Source organism: Perca fluviatilis, chromosome 4 (genome assembly GCF_010015445.1).
Source record: "Perca fluviatilis chromosome 4, GENO_Pfluv_1.0, whole genome shotgun sequence".
Taxonomy (NCBI): domain Eukaryota; kingdom Metazoa; phylum Chordata; class Actinopteri; order Perciformes; family Percidae; genus Perca; species Perca fluviatilis.
Genome location: NC_053115.1, coordinates 5,979,178 through 6,002,607, shown reverse-complemented (window position 1 = coordinate 6,002,607; position 23,430 = coordinate 5,979,178). Strand labels below are relative to the sequence as shown.

Genomic DNA, 23,430 nt, shown 5'->3' with positions numbered 1-23,430 from the left:
CACACACGTGTGTGCACTTTTAAAACGTCCCGCACAGGGTGAATCTGCTGAGTGCGGCCGACTCTTAAGACTCACGGTACTGATGGTACTGTTGACGCATGATAAGGGAGACGAGGGAGATTGCATCTCTTGCTCTGGCTCGGTCATTCAATTGGCCCTGCTGTGACAAATGACTCGTCTAATCCTCTCCTCTGAAGCACTGACGCATCATGGCGGCTGAGTGGCACTTCCCCTTGGCTCTGAAGGTAATTCTCTGAAGATGAAAGAGGTGTGTGTGCATGGCTTTGTGTGTGTTGGCGTACTTACTTGACCCTCTGGATCCAGATGCAGTAGTCTGTGATGTACAGATCATTCAGTATGTAGGCCGGGTCGTTCTCTCGGAACACTTTGTGAATATCCAGCAGGCATTTGAGGACACAGGCTTTCCCTGGGCACAGGAACACACCGCGGCAGGCAAATGGAAAAACAGTGTTATTCGCGCACAGTATTAAGGGTGACAATGCACTCCAGCTGCTGGCAGACACAGCGTGCATCTAAAGGCTTGCAGTCATTGTTCCATACATAAAAGCCAAGGTACAGGATCAGAGGAAAATCCCAGCGAGCTGCAGAGTAATTTGATCCATACGGTTTTTAAGAAGAGTTCCTGGTTAAGAAGTGGTTCGTCTGAGACAAAAGAGCCAGTGAAGATAACTCTATTTTTGGCATTCAAGCTGTCAATTTAATGGTGGCTCTGCTCAGACTTTCTGTCGAAAGTGTGTTTGCCTTGATCTGTGAAAAACAGCACTGAATGTTTTTTGATGATTTTCCACTTGACAGCCATTTGAGTCTGCCTATTTTTTGCTTGCGACAAACCTGAAGGCCCGATTTAAATTTTTCGTTTACAGAAATCAATAATTCAATGCAGCAAGGTAATGAACTTGAGTGTTTTCCCAACTGTGCATGGCACTCCTCCCTTGAGGGATGGGTTAAATGCAGAGAATGAATTTCGCTACATGTATGTGTATGTGACAATAAAGTACCTTTACCTTTATTAAGTCCAATATATGTTGATCACTTAAGTATAAAACTTGAAGCTTTAAAAAAAGCTCTTTATTTTCGTCTAGCGCTCGAAAAAAATATTTTCTTTAAATCCTGTTTGGTCTTACATGAAGAGTATCAACTTCAAATTTAACGTCAAAGCTTTCTAGCCCCGAGGAAGTCTAGCAAACAGCGTATGACATAGTTACAATCTCATCGTGACAATTATGTAGTATGAATTTGCCACCCACTCTGACTCACAGCTTAAGCGTTTGAACTATTTGAGTGCATTTCATTTTGCCACTTCTCAAAACCTGCTTAGAATTGGTACGTGGCATGAAATATGGACACAGCTACTGTGGTAATGCCTGCTATTTGAAGCCAGACAACTGTGATACTACTGGGTTTACACTCAAACAAAATGGTTTGAAAAATGACTTTGTTTGTTTGTTTGTTTGACTTTGTTAATGTCAAGGTCTTCTGCTTAAAGCTATAGAGCGTAAGTTTCTGTCTCCCCCATGAGGAATCCTATGTAATGACAAACCATTCAGACGGCGCGTCCACATGATACAAGCCTTCCGTGATCGCACACCGCCCCCAACCCTCCTCCACACAGTTGCTAGTAGCCAAGGAGGACACGGAGGATTCAAAAAACATGATGGGACTCTTCAGAAGACAGGGCTCCAGACTGCGACCAAAATTTGAGAGTGTGCGACCAGTACATTTGCCCCCTTTTCGGTACCTGGGAGCGCGTAAGCGCAAGCTTATATGTCCTCTCTGAAAATTGACGCACACACTCGCAGAGCTGCAGACGGTGCAAACTACATCAGCTCTGCAGTTTTGTTGAAGTCACAGTGAGTCACGGAAATGCCGATAAAGTGGTTTCAAGTGTGGTTACAGTTTTTTATAACGTCACGCAGACAGCGTTTGCTGTGATATGATATTAAAAGGTCCCATGGCATGAAAATTTCACTTTATGAGGTTTTTTAACATTAATATGAGTTCCCCAAGCCTGCCTATGGTCCCCCAGTGGCTAGAAATGGTGATAGGTGTAAACCGAGCCCTGGGTATCCTGCTCTGCCTTTGAGAAAATGAAAGCTCAGATGAGCTGTTCTGGAATCTTGCTTGTTATGAGGTCATAAGGAGCAAGGTTACCTCCCCTTTCTCTGCTTTGCCCGCCCAGAGAATTTGGCCATCCCATGAGAGAGAGACATCATGGCTTTCAAACGAGAAAAGTGGCAGTTGGTCAAGGCCACACCCCCACCCTCCACCTTGCCCCTCCCTCTCTCCTCCTCAATAGCTTCAGACACAGAAATGGCATGTTCTGAGGAAAGCTCATTGTGGGACTGGCTCTAGTGGCTGTAATTCTGCACCAAGGCTGAATTTCGGGAAAGAGACTTCAGATACAGTATTAGGGGACCACTAAGGTCTATATAAAAGAGACTTCAGATACAGTATTAGGGGACCACTAAGGTCTATATAAAAGAGACTTCAGATACAGTATTAGGGGACCACTAAGGTCTATATAAAAAGAGACTTCAGATACAGTATTAGGGGACCACTAAGGTCTATATAAAAGAGACTTCAGATACAGTATTAGGGGACCACTAAGGTCTATATAAAAGCATCCAAAAAGCGCCATGTCATCGGACCTTTAATGGCGAGCCGAAAGCGGTCGCGGTGCTGTTGATGTTACACTTCCTCGGAGACTAGCAGCCAGGCACAACAGTGGTTTCTATGCCCTGGTCACTGACTGACAGGCTGAGGTTGTAAGGCAAGGCAACTTTATTTCTACAGCACCTTTCGGCAACAAGGCAATTCAAAGTGCTTTACATGAAACATTAAAGAGCAATTAAAAACGGTCATGATGAAAATAAAACAGGCTAAAAAATAATATACAAATACAATAATAAACAAAATATGTTTTTTTTTTTACTGTGATGGGGCTTTCAGTTTACCTTCTATGTTGCATCTTAAAAAGTGACACTGAATTTGAAACAGCACATTGTAATTCCTGCATCTATTATCAAAGTATATATTAGTAATACAGTGGAAATTAGTAGAAATTTGAATATTTGGTTAGCATGTTGATTTACGTTGTGTGCCCCTAAAATTTTCAGTTGGGGGCCACTGTGCCCCTAGTAAAAAAAGTTAGTCTGGAGCCCTGGAAGAGTAATTACCTTCACTCGAGTTTCTGCGAGGGAAAGTCGCCGGACGCCACAATCTTCTGAACATAGTCATACTGACAAGTCCAGAGAGAGTTGTGTGGAGCTGATAGTCTTAATTAGCTTTGTAGCAACTCATTTGGCAACGGCTTGAATGTAACGGACGTTCATTAATATCAAAAAGTTACGCACTAAAGCTTTAAGAAGATATATTTGTGGGTTTTATGAAATCCATTTTTTTGATGCTTGGAGCACCATAAACTAGGGCTGGGCGATATGGCTGAAAACTGTATCACGATATAAGTGTTTCATATCGGTCGATATCGATAATTATTGATATTTTTTATGACCTATTTAAAATAAGGACCAGGAGAAAAATATATTAAATTTAAACATTTTTATTTTAAACTTAACCTTCCTCTGATTATAATCCCCTCAGTTATAAAAGCAGAAATGTCAACACAACCATGGAAATCACTCAAATAATTAAAATGTAAACATAAGTCTAAAATCACAGTGAAGAAAGAATAAGTAAGAACTGCTTAATAAGGTGTAATAAAATGGTGCAAAGTGTTAAATATAAACATAGAGAAACCTGAGAAGAACTATTTTCTGCAGGTTTAGTGCTAGGTTGGTAACCTGGCTTCTGGACAGTGCTCAGCATGTCTGCCTCCGTTATTTCTTTGTAGCGTTTAGTAAGGCGCTGATGCAGAGTACCTCTCCATGGCGGTCTGCTGCTTGTGCCGTGTTGCAGCTGCAGATGTTGTTGGACGTTGCTGGCGAATACGGCTTTGCTGTGTGAGCGCGGCTAAGGTGGTAAAACAAGTTTGCGGTAGTGTTGGTGGGGACGACGGTCAGACTTATAAAATCCCAAAAACTTCCATACTGACTTTTCCTGTTTTATCAACAATTTCCTCGCTCGCTGCAGCACTCACTTTCCACTTATCGCTCCACGCCGCCGGTTCCGTTATTGTAGAATGGTAGAATCCAACACGAGACAGCGATGTGGCGCAACCAAACTTGATACTGTTACATGATTGGCTGTTAGAGTGTCACTCCCTACGTTGCTAGGTTACCAGAGAGTGAGTGCCTTTGTTCATGCAACCAAACTTGCTTTGCAACTTCTGGTTTCTTCCAAAGAAGAAAAACAAGTTATCGAACGTTTTATCGAACGCATTTTCTATTGATATTGATTACGTGTCTATTGCGATACATATCGTTATCGTTTTATCGCCCAGCCCTACCATAAACACAATTCCATTCACCTCCATGAGATTGGGTGGCGGAGGCTTTAGAACTTAAGATGACTATCTCTGAACATAAAACCGCATCGTTAGATACCACATGCGGTATGTGCTCTTCAGGGACGTGCGTGAACTGATGCCTTAACTTAGATAAACAGTACAGATACAGCTTATGGTTTTGTTTACACCCACCAGAAGTACACAACACTACATAGTATGTTAACGCATACAGTATATACATGTATTGTTAAGATACTGAGTTAGGCTATCAATGTTCATGCTGATAATTAAAAAATACCTTATTAAATTAAAACCACATGGGGCGACCTCTAGCTCACCCAGTAAGAGCAAAGAGTCCTTTGCGGCGGCCCCGGTTCGAGTCCGACCTGCGGCCCTTTGCTGCATGTCATCCCCCATCTCTCTTGTCTATCCACTGTCACTATCAAATAAAGGCAAAAGCCCCCCCTCCAAAAAATAAATTTAAATTAAATTAAAATAAATAAAAACCACATAAATCATGTTTTCTTCCGGCTATTCATATGCTTTTGATGGCTTCAGAGTAACTGTAGGGACTGCAAAGAGATGCCACTGCTCAGTCACACATCCATCCATCCATCTACACCACCATGTGCAGAACCAGAGGTAATTCTAAGAGGTTTGCTATGCTGTCCTATCAGAAACATAAACAATGTCATGGCCATGGATAAGAACAGGAAATATAAATTATTATTATAAAAAAAAAAAGGTTTTGACGCCAACTCAAGTAAAATGTTTATTTTATTTCATTTAAACTACGTCTTAGGTTAATGTGGATTTTGTGTGTACAGGATTCCTTGTGGTATCTTTTTTTTAGCTTAATTTACCTTAAGTGAACAGCTTCAGAGTCATTGGAATGGTTATATGAATTTTTTTTTTTATTGAATGGTGGTCGTCTCGCTTCCTCCTAGCGCCTGTGAGCGGAAAAACCACCTTTATCTATCAAATGGGGGAAGCTTTTTGTTACAATGCATGATTTATGGTCACCACCTGCAGTTGGACTCTGAAAATATGTTCCGGGAACATATATATTCATTATATATGTTTATTACATATTCAGTTCAGCTAGCATGCTGCAGTTTGCAACGCCACAAATGCACCACACAGAATCTCCATTTGTTATTCTGACAAATGACTTTTCCCTGAAGCTTACAACAAGTCAAACTGCCACAGCACTTCTCCCTCCAATCGGGCGTATAAATAGACTTATGATGTGGCCGACAAGCCACTGAGGGCAAGTGAAAATGCTCCTCTCCACCTCCGCAGAGCCGTTTGGCATTGTCCAGAGACATTCCAGCGCAATCCAAATAAACAGCGCATTTGCAGTGAGGCAAACCTTAAACAAACATTTGTTTCTCATTTAAGCATGGGATCGCATGCAGGAAACTCTGCCCTCAAATTCAGGACTTGGAAAAGGCAAAAAACACACCGGCTTCTTTATCACAGGGACGATTCATGAGTTTGTAGGAAATTAGAGGAAAAGTTGCTCTCAGTTCAACACGGATATTCTAGGTGAGATGCCCAAAAGAAGTGAGCAAGGTGTGTTTACAATGAGTGGGGAAGAATGTGCAATCCACATGTATAATGGTAATTCCTTCATGGCTGCCGAATGAGCAGGCTTGCATGTAGATGTAGTGGTGGGTGGGAAGTGTTCAAAAAACAATGCCTGCTGAGTATTCCGGGCAAAAATGCAGAGATTCCAAAAACTGCAGAATTATCAGAGTGAAAATGACAACTTTAACTTGTTTTACCCCCATTTCATGCTATATTTACAGTGTTTCCCACAGATTAGAAAGCAATTTGTGGCGGGGTTGTGGGTCACTTGTCCCGTGGGCGAGCTACCGACCATGCACGTGTCATCGATGTAGTCCGGCCATTATTATTGTAATGTAACAGGATACTTTTTCATTCTCAAGTAGTAGCTTACAGTCCAGCTGTGTGGCAAGAATCTGATGGGTCCCAGAAACAATGGAACACCTGTTATCTCGTAAAATGAGACCATTTCTCATAATTATGAGATCCACATCTCGTAATAATGAAATCTACTCTAGTAATTATGATAGTAAGTCATTTTATGAGATAAGATCTCACACTTATTTTCGTAACCAAGTATCAAAAACTGAGGAGGCCACGCTGTCCTCTCCTACTCTTTCTTCAATGCCTAACGAATCTATCTCTTTCTCTCCTAGTGACCCTGTCTTTCTGCTTGAGCAGCACTGGTTGAAGGCTGAAAATATTGTAAACAAATTAATAACATAACTAATTACACTGGTCGGACTGTTCAGCTCTGTTTCAGACTGATATCTCTGGTTCAGGCTGGTCCTCATCTTCAACATGTGCCTTTTTCAGTGTAAGAGTACAAAAATGACATTATTTATAATAAGTTTATTAGAGTCACAGCTGCTACATATAGTGTTTTGACCTCGAAAACCCAACTGCATTTTACCGCAAACTTGCGACTAGTTAACTTTCTAAAGCGGGCACAATCGCTTGTTTGCTAAGAGTCGGGTCAGGACTCCAACATTAACACACTGACAACATTGTATTCAGAATATAAAATATTTTTATAGCACTTTTAATGTGTAATAGTGTAAGAATTGAATGGATGAATAAGAGAAATATGGAGACAGATCATGGATGGAAGGAGGACAGCTGGAAAGGAAATGCAGAAGGACAAATGGTTTAAAAAGAAAGAAAGAGGAAAAGGTAACGGAATGATAATTAGATAAACACTTATTTAAATATATTTTTCATTGAAAGGAAACGACAGGAGTAACTGGTGAACCAGCTTAAAAAGTGCTGTGTGGTGGATCCAAATTATGCCGACGTGAAGAGTAGTTCATGTGGATTTCAAAAAGTAACTGATAAATATCTAAAGCAACTTTAGTGTTAAGTTGAAAAGAAAGTTGAAGTGCTTCAAAAAGACAGGAGAGACCCATCTTCATCCAGTGTCAGGTCTAACGTACCATGACCACTGCCGACTGACATCCCAATCCACTTCCAGCGCACTTGCAGTGAGGCAAACCTTAAACAAACATTTGTTTCTCATTTAAGCATGGGATCGCATGCAGGAAACTCTGCCCTCAAATTCAGGACTTGGATCACGTAAGGCAAAAAACACACCGGCTTCCAAGATTTGACTTCTTTTTCACAGGGACGATTCATGAGTTTGTAGGAAATCAGAGGAAAGGTTGCTCTCAGTTCAACACTGATATTCTAGGTGAGATGCCCAACATGCCCAATCCAGATCAATGCAGTCCAATCGTCTAGCTCAGTACATCTAACTTAAATGAATGCACATGTTGTAGCATTATTGAATGCTACCTCAGCTACTTTCTAATATAATTTCCATTTAATTCAGTCTTTTCCTTCTTTCCTCTGTCACACATGCACACACAGTCCATGCATCTCATCCCATCAGTGCCCTGAACCTACAGTGTTCACAGCCCTGCTCTGGTTCCTTGATTTTCCATAACTAGGTCAGAGAACTTATTTGACCAAGAATTTTATTAAATTCCCAAACTTTTCCCTGCCCTCTCAGAATTCCAAGACCCGCGCAAAATGTGCCTGAATGAATTTCGGCAGAGATGTGTGGTGGATGGATCTGTAACAGAGGGCCACATCTGACATTTCCTGTCTCGTCCTGTCAGCGTGATAATGACAGCGGCGTGACCCAGAGGTTCTCCTCTACACTTCCTAACCGCAGGCGCCTTTCGCTCCTCTGTACCTGCCCAGTAGCTCTTTAGTTTTTGGCCACTTTGGCAGCGTGGGGAGTATTCTTAAGGAGCTCCTCCACCTGCTTCCTAAGGGCTGTTCAAATATTTACCTCCGGATAACATTTCCTCGGAGGCCGTAACCTGTGCGCTGCCGTTAATGGGTTTGCTTTGCTAATACCTATGAATGTTTGCTTTCACGGCCACTTAAAATGAAGTGCCTCAAATGTGGAGCATGTATTTCCATTTGCTTTATCCTGACAAATTAATAAGAGTGTAAAGTAATGCTGGGAGGAAACCCACCATCAGACACGCCAGGGCGAATTACTGTAGTGTTACAGTTTATTACGGAAAAGGCCTATTACTTGCAAATTATAAAGGTTATTAATTGTGAGTGAAAAACAATAAAATAAAAAAAGAAATTCTTAATACATTGACACAAATTAACAAAGCCTCTCATCATTTGGCTGTTTTGGGAAAAATAAGAGTGAGATTATGAGGTTGTACGATTTTGAGGCCTGGGGTGAACATGAGTAATCTCGTTATGGCAGAAATAATGTTTCCGAGGCAACGGAAAGAAGGTGAGGAGAAAGAGTGACTCCAACTGCTGTTTCCCTGGCTCTCCTGATCTGCTCATCTACCTACTTAATGAGGCGCGGAAATGCTAATCTGGAGCTTAAAAGGCCTTTAATTTGCTGTCATTTACCAGCGTTAAAATCATCACAAGCTGGATAATCTTAGCCCTTACACATCCTGAGTGTGTTTACACTGCAGTTTCATCTGTCCGCGGGGGCTTTTGATTTAAAGATTACTCTGGGCTTTGAGATATCAAAGTCAACAGTCCGTTCTCAACTAATCCACATTTCACTCCCAGAGGAGGTGGGAGTGGGGCCACTCTCTTAAGCCCCTTTCACACTTAACAGTCTATCCCCTAAATGATTAGGAACACTTCCCGCATGGGGTCATGTGTAACTGGGAGCAGGGATTGATATTCAGGGAAATCTGTACCGCCAATTTCCTACCTTAAGACCTAGTAACATTTCAGAGCAAATGCTGGTACGGCTGTCTTGTGAATGAGAGCAGCAACGTTGCAGGGACAAGCAGGTTAAAGCGTGATTTATGCTTCTGCGTTAAATCAACGCCGTGGCTACGTACGTAGAGACACGTACCCTATGTAGCAGCCTGACGTGCACCTCTCGAAAAATTTAACTACACGTCGCTCGGCCGTGGCTTGGTAGCGTTGCGTTTCCCCCAACTCATTTCCTGGTTCTCCTTCTCCATAAACAACGTGAAATCAAGCAGAAGGTTCCCTTTTCCTGCTACAGATTTCCCACCGTGGTCTGAAAACACAGGGGAGACACTTTGTTTCTCCCACTATGCCTCTAGAGTCGGTACTTGCACTGAAGCCAATCGCTGTCACTCTCTCACTCGCTCTATATTACACGCTCCACACACGCACGCACATCAACCAAACGGCCGACCGTCGTCAGAAAAGCCAGTGGGGTCCCAGAGGTCCAAAAAACTGCCTCGGGACACACTGAGGCGACACCGACTTGAGAAACGTAATGCGTCTCCATAGCAGCAGGTGGCGCTAATCTGTATTGTTGCCCAAAAAATGAAAACCGGCAGCTGATTGGACGAACGAGTCACATGGGTTTGTTTTCTCCGTAAATTCAAAGCCAGACTGTCGTGGCGGCTCGTTCAGAATACGATCTCATATTGTACTAAAATAGTTCACTGAAACATGTTTCTGAGAACATTTTAAGCGTGAAATAGGCCGTGCAGCTGCTGAATCTGTCTTCATTTCAGATCGTTTAAAAGATTTTTGCCAGATTTTGAGAGACTCTAGTCACGCTCATTCCGCTCGCCATTTCCGGGTGAGTCCCGACTGCCCTGCCGCCGACCGAACATATCAGGTCGGCCAAAATGAACGCAGCCCCCCAGACGGACGACGGCACGGGACACACCGAACAGATTCGTGTCACGGACCTCGCCAAACTGTCCAACGGCCGATTATCGGCTTGGTGTGTCTCGGGCTTAAGAGGTCGATGCACACACCAACGCACAAGTATAAACCTCAGGCCACTTACGTAGGCTACGGCAAAAGCTCTGCGTCGAGCCTCCGCAGAACCATAAATCACGCTTAAGGGACCAGTCCGCTGATTCGAGTAGGTCACAAAAAAACATTGCAGCCTTTTTTCCCTCATATGAACTCCGGACAATGTCGGGAGAATCAGGTCGGGACATTGTCTGAGGTTGACCTTTCACACATGTCGCACACAACAGGAGATTGTCTGCGTCAGACGCGTTCTCACTTGCAGGAAATGCTCCATTTGGTTTAGACGGGGCGCGGCGCCTAGGTAGAGCGTGAAGGAGGCAGGACATGAGGCAGATTACACCACGGTCACGTAGACCGTTTGTAATTTGGTCATAAAGACCCAAGTCTCTTGCCATTCTTTCAGATGATTTCGACGCCGGCCCTTACCAACGAAGTTCCCGAACCTCTGTTGGTGTGTTTGTGTAAAAAAAAAACAAAAACAAAAAACATCATCAACACGTCCACTCGCATGCTGGGAATTCTCAGGACAATGACCTACTCACATACGGGCTCAATCGGACATTACACAGACTTCGTACTAGGAAGCCGGCAGGGTAAAGTCTGTTTAATGTCCAGTCCCGCCGTTTCGGCGTTTGCGTTCTCACATTCGGCTCCCCCGGTTAATGTCTGGATAGTTTCAGGGTTGCAGTGCATGTGTGAAAGGGGCATACTTGTTGAACATCTGGTGTGGTGCTTCATGGCGACTCACCTGACTGCAAAATCTTCGTTGTGTCACGAACAACGGCAGAGACCATGGAAAAGTGTCTGTAGAGTGGGTAGCACAAAACCCTCCGTCCAAATGACACCAGGACGTCTTGCAAAGAGCTGTACGTCTGCGAAACAAAAAAAAACGGAATGTCAGAAAGCTATCCAGCACCAAAACAGACCGTGGTTTTATTCAGTAAGTAAAGGGGGCGGCGATGGCACAGTGGATATGACTGGGAGACCTGGGTTTGATTCCCACTGCGATACATCAACCAACGTGTCCCTGAGCAAGACACTTAACCCCTAGTTGCTCCAGAGGCGTGCGACCTCTCACTAGAGATGCACCGATAGACCGGCAAGCCCGGAATTGGCCGGTTTTCACGTGCTTGGCCGTGACCGGCGATCGGCAGGTATGACATATGCCGGTTTCATGGCGGTCAACGCTACAATTAACTGACAACATAAGTTATACGAGTTACAGTTCTCAAGGACGCACGCACACACGGATGTGACAGCACGCTCTCTTTTTTTCCTTTCTCTCAACTTTTCCGCCGTGTGTGGCGTGTACCCGCTCGCGGTGTGAAGCGCATGTCCGCGCTATTTGTCAGCTGTTTGGAAATTCTTCAGCATGTGTGCAGAAGATAACAAGTTTGCAATATGCAACACCTGCAAGGAAAAAGTAAGGCGTGGAGGGACGACACCAAAAACCAAAATCACATTTTTTTTAGCTGGATATTGGATGTGAAAAGAAGGAAATGGTTCTAACATTGCACTTCAGATGTGTGTGAATTTCCCACACCAGGAGTAATTTATATAGTTCTATTTTACAGTGATCCATTTTCTGCTCAAAAGTTTTTTCTATGTTCTGTGCAAAATGTTCTATTAAAGAAAAGATAGAAAATAAATATTTGAGTGTGCTGTAAAGTGGTTAGAAGAAATGAAATCGGCTAAAATCGGTATCGGCTGGCTTAACTCAATGAAAACCGGCCTAGAAAGTTGTAATCGGTGCATCTCTACCTCTGACATATATAGCAATTGTAAGTCACTTTGGATAAAAGCGTCAATCAAATGACATGTAATGGAATGGAATGTAAAGGAAATGGTGATGCAACGGACAGTAAAAGGTTTGGTTCAGCCATATATACCATATTCATCGTCTCCTTTTCTTCTGACTGGCTCCTATTGGTGTGCACTGCAGCGGCTGGTGCGCTAATTACTCCAAACAACTCATTTATTGAGCTGGCAAAATAGGGGCTCACAACTCTTAAACACCTCTGCAGCCCTGGCCTGTTAATTGCGGCTTCTCTTTAATCACTGCCTTCAGTCTCAGATTTTCTCTGCACCAATGGACACACAGCCTGGAGACGGAAACAGAGACATTTTTTTTTTTCTCATCTCATGTTTCATTCTCTTCTTTGTGGCTTGTTAGGATATGCTGTGAGCTCACAAGTGCGTGTCATCTGGGATCATGCTCTCCCTTGGGCTTGTTTAGCAGGAGTGTAAATAAGGTCTGCTGCTGCAGAAGGGGGGCGGGGGGGACGACGACTCACAGTCACACCAGTGCAGTCGACTGAGGACAAGTAAACATGCAGCAGATGGAGGGAGGAGGGGGGAGAGACGATGGGAAGGCGAATGTTAGGCATAAGCCAGGGAATAGAGATAGCAGAGAGGAAGAGTGGAGTGAGGAAGCAGAGCTGATTTCATACAGTCAAAGACAGAGAGGGATCTATTGTAGAGCACAAGGTGAAGGGAAGGGGAGGAGGAAGGAGGGAGCGGGGGATTGAGCGAGGTGGCTTGTCAGTGGGAGCCGACAGCTCTGCTGACGAGCAGTAGAGGGCTGCAAGGCAGGCGGAGGCTGTTCTTCACCCCACTGTCACCACAGCAGGAAAACTACAAACTGTGGTCGAGGTCTACTCCTCCAAGCAACCTTATTGGCTGATTTATACAACGAGTTTCACCTTTGGTGTTTTTATCACAAGTAGTGACAATGTGTGCAAGCCTAACACCTAATCAGTCCCTCCAGAAAAACGCGATTATGCAATCGCATAATTCAATGCATAATCAGCCAAAGTCCGCATATTTATGCGGGGGCCGCATTTTTTTCAAATACGCCGCATAAATTGCCGATTTCCCCGCAAAATATGCGGAGCTTGCATGATTTCATAATCCCCCGCATTTTCGTTCTAAAAAAAAAGTCACATTTATCTTAGCAGAAAGTTGAAAAATGTTGCGTTTACTTCAGCAGCCACTTTCCCCCGTTACCATGGGAACGTTATGAAGTGACGTAATTACGCGATGTGAACATCATTGAAAAGCAGGGTGTTGGGGGTATCACTTTTTTACCTAACTGCAATTTTTGCAAGTTCCCGCAATTTCAATTTTCTGGTCTACATATCCCTGCCACTGCTGAAATATTTTTACAAAATGTATCACCCCCCCCTCAAAGTGATCATCTACTTCCCCAATGAGTAGCCTATTTTAAACTAAGTAAAGCGCTGTAAAGTGAACAGTCTATAAGTGCCATAGAACGATAAAATCCGAGCGGCAGCTGCTGGTTTGTATTTAGCCCGCTGCAGAGCTCCGGGACGCCGACTACCAGCAACAGTTGTTTAGCCGCCAATAGGTGACTGGGAGCCGGCTACAGGCACCGCCAGACGACGCTCCTTTCTGGGGCCATGGTAGTTGGAGTTAAGCCAGAACAAGTGAGCGTGATGCGGCGCTGACAGTTAAGTCGAGGTACCAAAACGAGTATAGTTTCCGAAAAGGATGGTGGTTCGGATTAAAACACTCCCGAGGAACCAACGAGCGTTTTCCTGGGTGAAAGTATTTTGTTTACGCTGCGTTGTGCCATTTTAGTTTGAGATTATTTTCCATTGAATATTGAAGTTGATAAATAAGTGTTTCGGCATGCCTGGTCAAGTGGCTCTATCTATGGTAATTGGAAGGGGGATTTCATTCTTGCATGTTTAGTTTTTTTGTTGTGCATGATCAAAAAACTTCTCCCCCCCCTCTCTGCTTTCTTCACAAATCGCAGCCTGCTTACCACATCTGTAGTGTAGTGTGTAGTAGCTTAAATATGTCCAGCTCAACATTAATGAAGGATTGTCTATTCAAATAGGCAGATGAATGTGTTCATTCACAACTGTTGTCACTGAAAGCGTGAAACCACTGGCAAAAACACCAACCCGCAACCCTCTTGAGCACCAACAATAATAGAATAAAAATACAATAGAGGTATTGAGCACCACGCCTGGCCTACATTACCAGAAGTGCTATAGCCTTCATTAACTGCTAATAAGTGTCAGTTGAGATTTGATTTATGGTTGTGCGTTCAGGGGTTACAGCCTAGCTGACAAGTGCCTCCTTATAAAATTTAGCAAAACCATAGAAATGTAGCAAAACCATCTCTTCTGAACACCTTCTGCTCACCACAATCGTTGCTCTGTATCAAAACCATTAAAAAGGGGAGCAGTCACTAAGTCAGTAATGAGACAATTCAAAAAAGTAAGCGGGATGTAATGCTAGTACAAGAGCCATACAAGTAGGGGAATAGCCCACCATCACTCTATATCTCAAACTCACAGTTATAAGAACAGCAGGATCACATCCAGTCTTGTGAAGGTGGCACCAACATGTGAAATCCAGTGCTAAACTAAACATGTAAATGGGTTTATTTGCCCCAATGTGGTAATTAGGGGCTACCGCTTCCTAAGGCAATCAGGGCTCCAGACTGCGACCAAATGGTTGCATTTTGCAACCAAAATTTGAGTGTGCGCAACTGAACTGCAGAGCTGCAGACGGTGCAAAGTACGTCAGCTCTGCAGTTTTGTTGAAGTCACAGTGAGTAATAAAGTGGTTTCAAGTGTGGTTACAGTTTTTCAAAACTTCACACAGACAGCGTTTGCTGGGATATGATATTAATGGCGAGCCGAAAGCAGTCGCGGTGCTGTTGACGTTACACTTCCTCGGTGACGAGAAGGCACAACGGTGGTTTCTGTGCCCTGGTGACTGACTGACAGGCTGGGGTTGTAAGGCAAGGCAACTTTATTTCTACAGCACCTTTCAGCAACAAGGCAATTCAAAGTGCTTTACATGAACCATTAAAAGAGAATTAAAAATGGTCATGATGAAAATAAAACAGGCTTAAAAAAGAATATACAAATACAAGAATAAAATAATAGCTTTTTTTTTAACTGTCATGAGAGCTATGGGGCTGTCAGTTTACCTTCTATGTTGCATCTTCAAAGGTGACACTGAATTTGAAACAGCACATTGTAATTTCTGCATCTATTATCAAAGTATTTATTAGTAATACAGTGGAAATTAGTAGAAATGTGAATATTTGGTTAGCATGTTGGTATGTGCCCCTAAATTTTCTGGTTGCACCCTTAAAATTTTCAGTTGGGGGCCACTGTGCTCCTAGTGAGTCTGGAGCCCTGGCAATGCCCACATTACTAATGCATGGTTTCCTCTACAATTTGAGCTCCTCACTGAGCCTCCTAGAGTGGTGAAATTTCAAACAACCTCATTCTTTTACAAAACTAGACCTGCAAGCGTCACAGAAATGTTAAGAAGCCAAGTTTCTGTCGCCAACATGCATGTGATCAATCTTTTTTTTTTACATCTAGATATTGTTCTCACAATACAGGGCCCTGTTCCAAGAACACGCTTTACTGAGTAATCTAGATACATATGTTGAGTCAAATGTGGAACCAGGTCTGAGGTAGGTTTTACTCAGCAACATTATCCAGATTACTGAGTGAACCTGCTTCTTGGAACAGACGCAAAGAGTCAAAACTAATCTGTATTCATGTTTACACTGAATTAACTTCCAAAAAATCAATTTGATCAAGGATCAATGGTTAACAGATCAAATCACTATTTAAACACATTTTATTTTGTTAAAACAAAGAGAAAAACATAACTATGGGGACACCAGCAGTGTGTTTGACTATACAGAAATACTAAAATAGGTGATAATGGAAACAAATAAAAAGGTGTAAACTTCTACAAAAATATCTGAAAGCACCAGTGTTAATGGAACCTTGTGTGTGTGTGTGTATATATATATGTATATATATATTATTTTTAATTGGTCCTACCATTGTACACATGGGCTAAGATGTTGTATGCAATCTTTTTGATATAAAGTGCCATTTTAAAATGTTCCTGGTAATCAGTGTACCATATCAGCATTACGCCTGCCATCATCTACTGAGCCTGCTCAGGCCTTCGCCTTTTATTATGTGATAAAGGCAACAAGTAGTAGCCAATCAGAGGCAGAGTAGAGCAGGTCTTCGTGATATGCAAATGGAGAAAAAGTCAAACTATCTTAAATAACACGCTGTGCTCCTGCCAATGGCTGTCAAAGAGGTCATTTGGCATGCAGACTGGAACATTTCCAAAAAAACTATCTTGCACAGTTGTTGCTGGTGTGCCATTAGTCAAGCTATGGCGTGCCAATGGTGGCACACGTGCCTAAGGTTGCTGACCCCTGCTTGTCTAGTGGCAGGTTGTGAACATGCACGCACACACAATGTTTTGACAAAGGTCTGAAAGTCTGAAATACAAACTATAAAAAAAAAAATGGCAGAATAAGGTATAGAGTTGTCCTCGGTTTCTTTTTACATTTTTTCTTTTCTACTTTTAGAAAAGAAGATATACTTAGATTATTAAATAACCTTGTTTCACAAGCAGTTCCTTGCCAACATACTCAAAAGTTGAAGAATAAAAGAACTGCCTCTGTAAGAATGTCATCATTAAGTTACAGTTGTTAGCTCTGAACTCTGTTCTCCAAAAATCTTCTGTCTGGCGCGGAGGAGGACACTATTAAATGGAAATCATGCCCTGTTTCCACCATGAACTACTCGCTCTACAACTCTACATTTCCCCCCGTTCCAGACAATTGAGCAGGTGTCTATTTGTCTAGTTGGAACAGAACTTTTTTTGGTCCTTTTTTAATTTGAGTAATTTCTAAACTAAAATAGCAGCTGATAAACTTTCAGCAACACTTGGGTACAGTACAAGCTCAGTTTCAGTGTTTCCCATACATTGATATATTTGTGGCGGCCTGCCACACAATCAATGTTGACATACTGCCGTATAGTCTCTCTCTCTCTCTCTCTCTCTCTCTCTCTCTCTCACACACATAAACACACACACACACACACACACACTCTCACAACAGACCCTACTCCTCCGTGCAGATTATTTAATGCCATTGACTATTCTACACACTCCAATACAGTAATGTAGGTGGCTGTATGAGCCTTCAACTTGGTTTGCGATCTGCTAATTAACACACAGAAGAAGACATCGACCGACATCGATCTTTTTCCCCGCAGAGAAGACTGCTAGAGTCGATCTGGAGTTTAATGGTTAGTATAGTTTAGTTCAGTTATTACCGGTATTTATTCAGGGGTTATACTGCATAGAGAAAGTTTTGGTGCCCCTTAAAAGAGGTTTTAGCCAGCGCCAGAGGAATATCACGAGCGCCAAAACGTCTGATTTTCAGCTGCCAGCGTTTGCAGACTGTCAGACTGTACCGGACTCTCCAGGTGACCTGGTGCTGCTCTGGGGACCGGCGTCTCGCGCCGCCTCTCTGCTGAGCCGCGTTCACGCAACAGCAGCAGTTAAACTGCATTTCACACTATGATGGTTACATTTGCAATGAATCCGCGGTTCACGTGCCTGCGAACCGTAGGGGCGGTCTGCTGCTCTACGTCACGGACAATTTATTTATACATAGTTCAAAATAGAAAACCTTACACTTCATGTTTTGTATTCATGACACTATTGTATTATTGTACAAATAAGCTACAACAGTAATAGCAGTTACCATATGTAAGTCACTCCTACATTTTTCAACTGAGGAGCAAAACATGCCCCTTGGGAAAAAGATACGGTTGTGCCCTGTTCATAGTAATCAAATGAACTGGACTTTGTTGTCAGATGTGAAAGCCCCCTTCCCTTACTGCATTATACCATTACATTTGTTACCTGCAGAATTTTGTATGAAAATATTTGAAGTACAATTAATATAAGTCTGCACCTCCTTCTGCACGTGCGTGCGCCCCCCCCCCCCCGGGTCAGCTGCCACCACAAATTCAATTCAATTTCAATTCAATTTCAATTTCAAATAGAATCTAATTCTGTGCGAAACACTGAGTTTCCATGTACGGGTGTTACGTCATGCTGAAATTTTATTGGCTCAAACAGCAAGGCATCACGAATATCAAATATGGTTGATAAAGACACTCTCGATGTGGATGCCTGGTCAGGAACAGCGACATGCCGGCTCTCTTACAGACCTTCCAACATGCAACTGCCATCATGTACTCTGAATACATATCTGGAACTTGATGGGAACCACTTCCATCGGCTAATGGGTTTCACCCTAAGCTACCCACTGACAATTTCAAAAGCAGGAGACATTAAGTCTGCTTGTTCAGTTGCATTATAAAACAGAAAGAAATATTTAGTGGCTGCAAAAATGCATACAAAATCAAAAGTAGACATCTGAGAAGGGAGGAAACAGAAGCAGATCGACACAGTGCAGCATGAATTAAAAGAGTACTCCACTGATTTAGCATCACACTCTTATAACACTGTTAGACTCATGATGGGCAGTTAAAAAAAAAGAAAAAAAAGGGGTAAAAATTGATACAGCAGAACCAGAGATATCATCTATGTCGAAACCTGGCGCATACATTACCCACAGTGCAACTTGGCCGCCCACAATTCAGGCAGGGGTTCAGATGTGTTATGCCAGTAGCAGCTAATGTAGCTCTGAGCTGCTAGCCTCAAGCAGAAATGCAAAGTGGGCTACAAGGCCTGGTAAGCTAACTTTTTTCTATCTCCACACCGCCGTATTTTTTATTTTCAAACTTGTAGTTTCCAGCCCCAACCGATATGTGTAAAACCTTTCCTTGTGCAATAACTGACTCACCTCCAGCCAGCAGAGAGTCCCGCTCAGTTTTCTGATAGTCCACGCTGACTCTACCTGCAGGGGAAAAGGGGACCACTTATCACCACAAAAATGACAGACAGGAAATATACAGTGCGATTAATTCTGCTCGGACAGAAAAAGGATGTTTAGTGGCCGGGTTGGATCGGTGGGTAGAGCAGGTGCACTTTAACTTGGAGGTTTATGCCTCGACGCAGAGGTCCAGGGTTCGAATCCGACCTGTGACGATTTCCTGCATGTCTTCCCCCTCTCTCTCCCCTAGCTGTCCTATCAAATAAAGGCAGAAAAGCCCAAAAATAATATTTAAAAAAGAAAAAAAGGACATTTACAGTAAAGAGCAGGCTACAAACTATGACTGCACGATTCGGGGAAAAATATGAATCACAATTTTGTTTTTACCTTAGAATTGATATCACAATTCTCTGCCACTATTTTCTTCTCACGAAGTGTAATGTTTATTGCACACATGAACCATGACAAAACAAATTGGCAGTACCTATAGCACATTGCGCATCACCACAAGCCTGTAAACATAGAGGCTTCAATGAATAAATCTGTATCTGTAAACTACTTTTTGAAATAAAAAAAAAAAAAAGCAGGGTGTAGGGGGAAATCTTTTTTTTTTTTTCTCTTTTTCATCAAACCGCAGTTTTTGCAAGTTCATTTCATCGCATAAAATTGCATAAATATCCCGCATAGTCCATCGCATTTAAGAAAACGCGCCGCATAATCAAGGATTTTTCCCTGCAACAATCACAAAAAAACTCAGCATTTTTCTGGAAGGACTGGTTAATGTCAAATGCTTTCAATAAATGAATTGAAGGAGAAAAAAAAATTTTAAAATTTAAAATCGCCAACAGGGGTGAATCGAGATTGCAATTTTATAACGATTTATCGTGCAGGCCTACTACAAACTATTTGAAATGAACTAGGGGACTTGTTCTCGACTCACATTATAATATTCCCTACTGAAATGAAAATGCTATCATATGATAGATTGTTTTCATAGCTGGTTTAAAATCAACATTGTGCTGTATTAAATATCACTAGTATTTCATTCACATGTGGTATGAACTGCCTTTAACAATGAAATCAGGCGCGCTCACCTTGCCTTTCTGCAGCTACCTTAGAGGAGTGACACAAAGAGGCCTGGACTGAGCTCTTGTATCGGCTGGTAATCTCTTAAGGCTCTGAATGAAACGGAAGGGGGTCTAAAGGATTTGAGGATAGAGGGCTTTGTCATCCAAGGCTAAGTGCTGCTCAGGAAGAGTTGCCTCTTCTCACACACACACACACACACACACACACACACACACACACACACACACACACACACACACACACACACACACAAAAAAAAAAAAAAAAAAAAAACTTACATTGTGCTCTCCCTCTGTAGAGCGCACTTCGTAGGAATAAGCCAGCAGGATGTCCACAAGGCTGAGCCACACTTGGTAACGGGACGTCTTGTCCAGCAGGTAGGAACGGTTGGTGAATTTTCTCAGCTGCTCCTTCTCACCGTCGTTGAATGATACAGCTGCACGTGAACAAGGAATTTTAAGTTAAGCGTTCTATTTCATGCCACGAAAAGTCTTTGGCATGTGTGTCAAAGGACCGAGACACTCAAATGGAGGGCTGTGTACCGAAATCGAATTGCCCCTAAAACATTGAGTAACGGAAAATGCCTCGTCACTCAATATCCAATTTCATTACCTAAGGAGTCTCAAGGAATCTCATCAGCGTCAGTGAGCCAAAAGGTATGCAGCATGCTTCTACCAAGATGTAATAATGTTTGGCTTGGTTTGGTTTGATCGGCTGTCTAGCGTTACACGTCGTAGAGACACGCAGGAAAAACTCTACGCTACGCACAGAGACGGGGGCTCACGTAGTAGGAACTGATGGGTAAATGTAGGCCACACCCCCACCCTCCACCTTGCCCCCCCCCCCCTCTCTCTCCTCCTCAATAGCTACAGACACAGAAATGGCACATCCTAAGGAAAGCTCATTTTGGGACTGGCTTTACTGGCTGTAATTCTGCACCAAGGCTGAATTTCGGGAAAGAGACTTCAGGTACAGTATTAGGGGACCACTAAGGTCTATATAAAAGAGACTTCAGATACAGTATTAGGGGACTACTAAGGTCTATATAAAAGATACTTCAGATACAGTATTAGGGGACTACTAAGGTCTATATAAAAGAGACTTCAGGTACAGTATTAGGGGACTACTAAGGTCTATATAAAAGAGACTTCAGATACAGTATTAGGGGACCACTAAGGTCTATATAAAAGAGACTTCAGATACAGTATTAGGGGACCACTAAGGTCTATATAAAAGAGACTTCAGATACAGTATTAGGGGACCACTAAGGTCTATATAAAAGAGACTTCAGATACAGTATTAGGGGACCACTAAGGTCTATATAAAAGAACTTCAGATACAGTATTAGGGGACTACTAAGGTCTATAAAAGAGACTTCAGATACAGTATTAGGGGACCACTAAGGTCTATATAAAAGAGACTTCAGATACAGTATTAGGGGACCACTAAGGTCTATATAAAAGAGACTTCAGATACAGTATTAGGGGACTACTAAGGTCTATATAAAAGAGACTTCAGATACAGTATTAGGGGACCACTAAGGTCTATATAAAAGAGACTTCAGATACAGTATTAGGGGACTACTAAGGTCTATATAAAAGAGACTTCAGATACAGTATTAGGGGACCACTAAGGTCTATATAAAAGAGACTTCAGATACAGTATTAGGGGACTACTAAGGTCTATATAAAAGAGACTTCAGGTACAGTATTAGGGGACCACTAAGGTCTATATAAAAGAGACTTCAGATACAGTATTAGGGGACTACTAAGGTCTATATAAAAGAGACTTCAGATACAGTATTAGGGGACCACTAAGGTCTATATAAAAGAGACTTCAGATACAGTATTAGGGGACCACTAAGGTCTATATAAAAGAGACTTCAGGTACAGTATTAGGGGACCACTAAGGTCTATATAAAAGAGACTTCAGATACAGTATTAGGGGACCACTAAGGTCTATATAAAAGAGACTTCAGATACAGTATTAGGGGACCACTAAGGCCTATATAAAAGAGACTTCAGATACAGTATTAGGGGACCACTAAGGCCTATATAAAAGAGACTTCAGATACAGTATTAGGGGACCACTAAGGCCTATATAAAAGAGACTTCAGATACAGTATTAGGGGACCACTAAGGCCTATATAAAAGAGACTTCAGATACAGTATTAGGGGACCACTAAGGCCTATATAAAAGAGACTTCAGATACAGTATTAGGGGACCACTAAGGCCTATATAAAAGAGACTTCAGATACAGTATTAGGGGACCACTAAGGTCTATATAAAAGAGACTTCAGATACAGTATTAGGGGACCACTAAGGTCTATATAAAAGAGACTTCAGATACAGTATTAGGGGACCACTGTTGGGGACCAAGAAGCTGGTTAAACAGTGATTTGGCTCAGATTGAGTTGACTACAGAGACACAGAAGAGGCAGGACAAAGGATCTTGGCCTACATGTGAATTCCAAAGCCAGTTTCACGAAACTCCTATAGGCTGCTACTTGGAAGCACTTCGCAAGATGGAGAAAGTGCATTTAACACGTGTGGGACAAGGCAGACTGGTGGTGAGACAAAGAACTGCTTCACACCTGTGACCAGGTTGGAGTTTTCCCATTGGCCGTCGGGTCTTTGAATGCACCACCCCGCCACTAGGAGGCGGGGGAACGATAAAAGCGTTCGGCGTTTGTGCTTTCTTCGCTTTTCCACCGTGACTCACGTCGCAATAGGAAGCACTGTAGTCCGGACTAGTAAACTAGAAAACTAGCATCATCTCGCTGGTCGAGTTTCGAGCTGGTACAAACTTTATATCAGCCAGATATACAAAGGGGATCCGAGGGAATACTTTGTTGAAGTATTCCTTCATCTGCAGCGGGCTTAATCAGCCTGGAGTGAAGAAAAGGACTACGCTCTTTTTCTTGTGTGGTCGACCTGGAGTACGTTCGTCCTTTGCTCCGGACAAAACGGACCGTTAAACCCTGGCAAGCGGTTTAACTGACAAACAACGCATATACAGTAAGGCTTACACAGTTCTGGGCAGATAATAGAACTAGTGCGTTTTGTTTTGTTACTAATGAGCAAAAGGGTTCGCTACCACTTGTTGCCATTAATGTGATCTGATTTAATCATGTACTGGTCCATATGTGATTATTAATCTGTCTGTGAATATATGACTGATCATTATATCGTTTGATTCTGGTTGTGTTAAGTAGCTGGGTATAACTGTAATCGCTACCTGCTAATTCATTCCTTTCATGGAATTTAGTTACTGTCTGCGATAGAATCGCGATAAAACAGCTGCTAGCTACTGGAGTGGTTATAGTGACGTTTCCCTCAGCAAAACCAAAAGTCTCAGTCTGTAGGACAGTGGCTGAGGGGAACT

At 42.6% G+C, this 23,430-nt stretch overlaps 1 protein-coding gene across 5 annotated transcripts in view; it reads right to left on the bottom strand.

The window, feature by feature from the left end:
* The window catches only part of shq1 (SHQ1, H/ACA ribonucleoprotein assembly factor), a 56,684-nt gene that overhangs the window by 11,347 nt on the left and 21,907 nt on the right, over window positions 1-23,430 (bottom strand). For all 5 annotated transcript variants that reach the window (XM_039797502.1, XM_039797501.1, XM_039797504.1 and 2 more), the window contains 4 exons: window positions 20,324-20,481; window positions 18,927-18,980; window positions 10,983-11,106; window positions 307-427 (listed from right to left, as the gene is read on the bottom strand). In XM_039797502.1, the coding sequence (XP_039653436.1) occupies window positions 307-427; window positions 10,983-11,106; window positions 18,927-18,980; window positions 20,324-20,481 (457 nt within the window). The remainder of the gene's footprint in view (window positions 1-306; window positions 428-10,982; window positions 11,107-18,926; window positions 18,981-20,323; window positions 20,482-23,430) is intronic.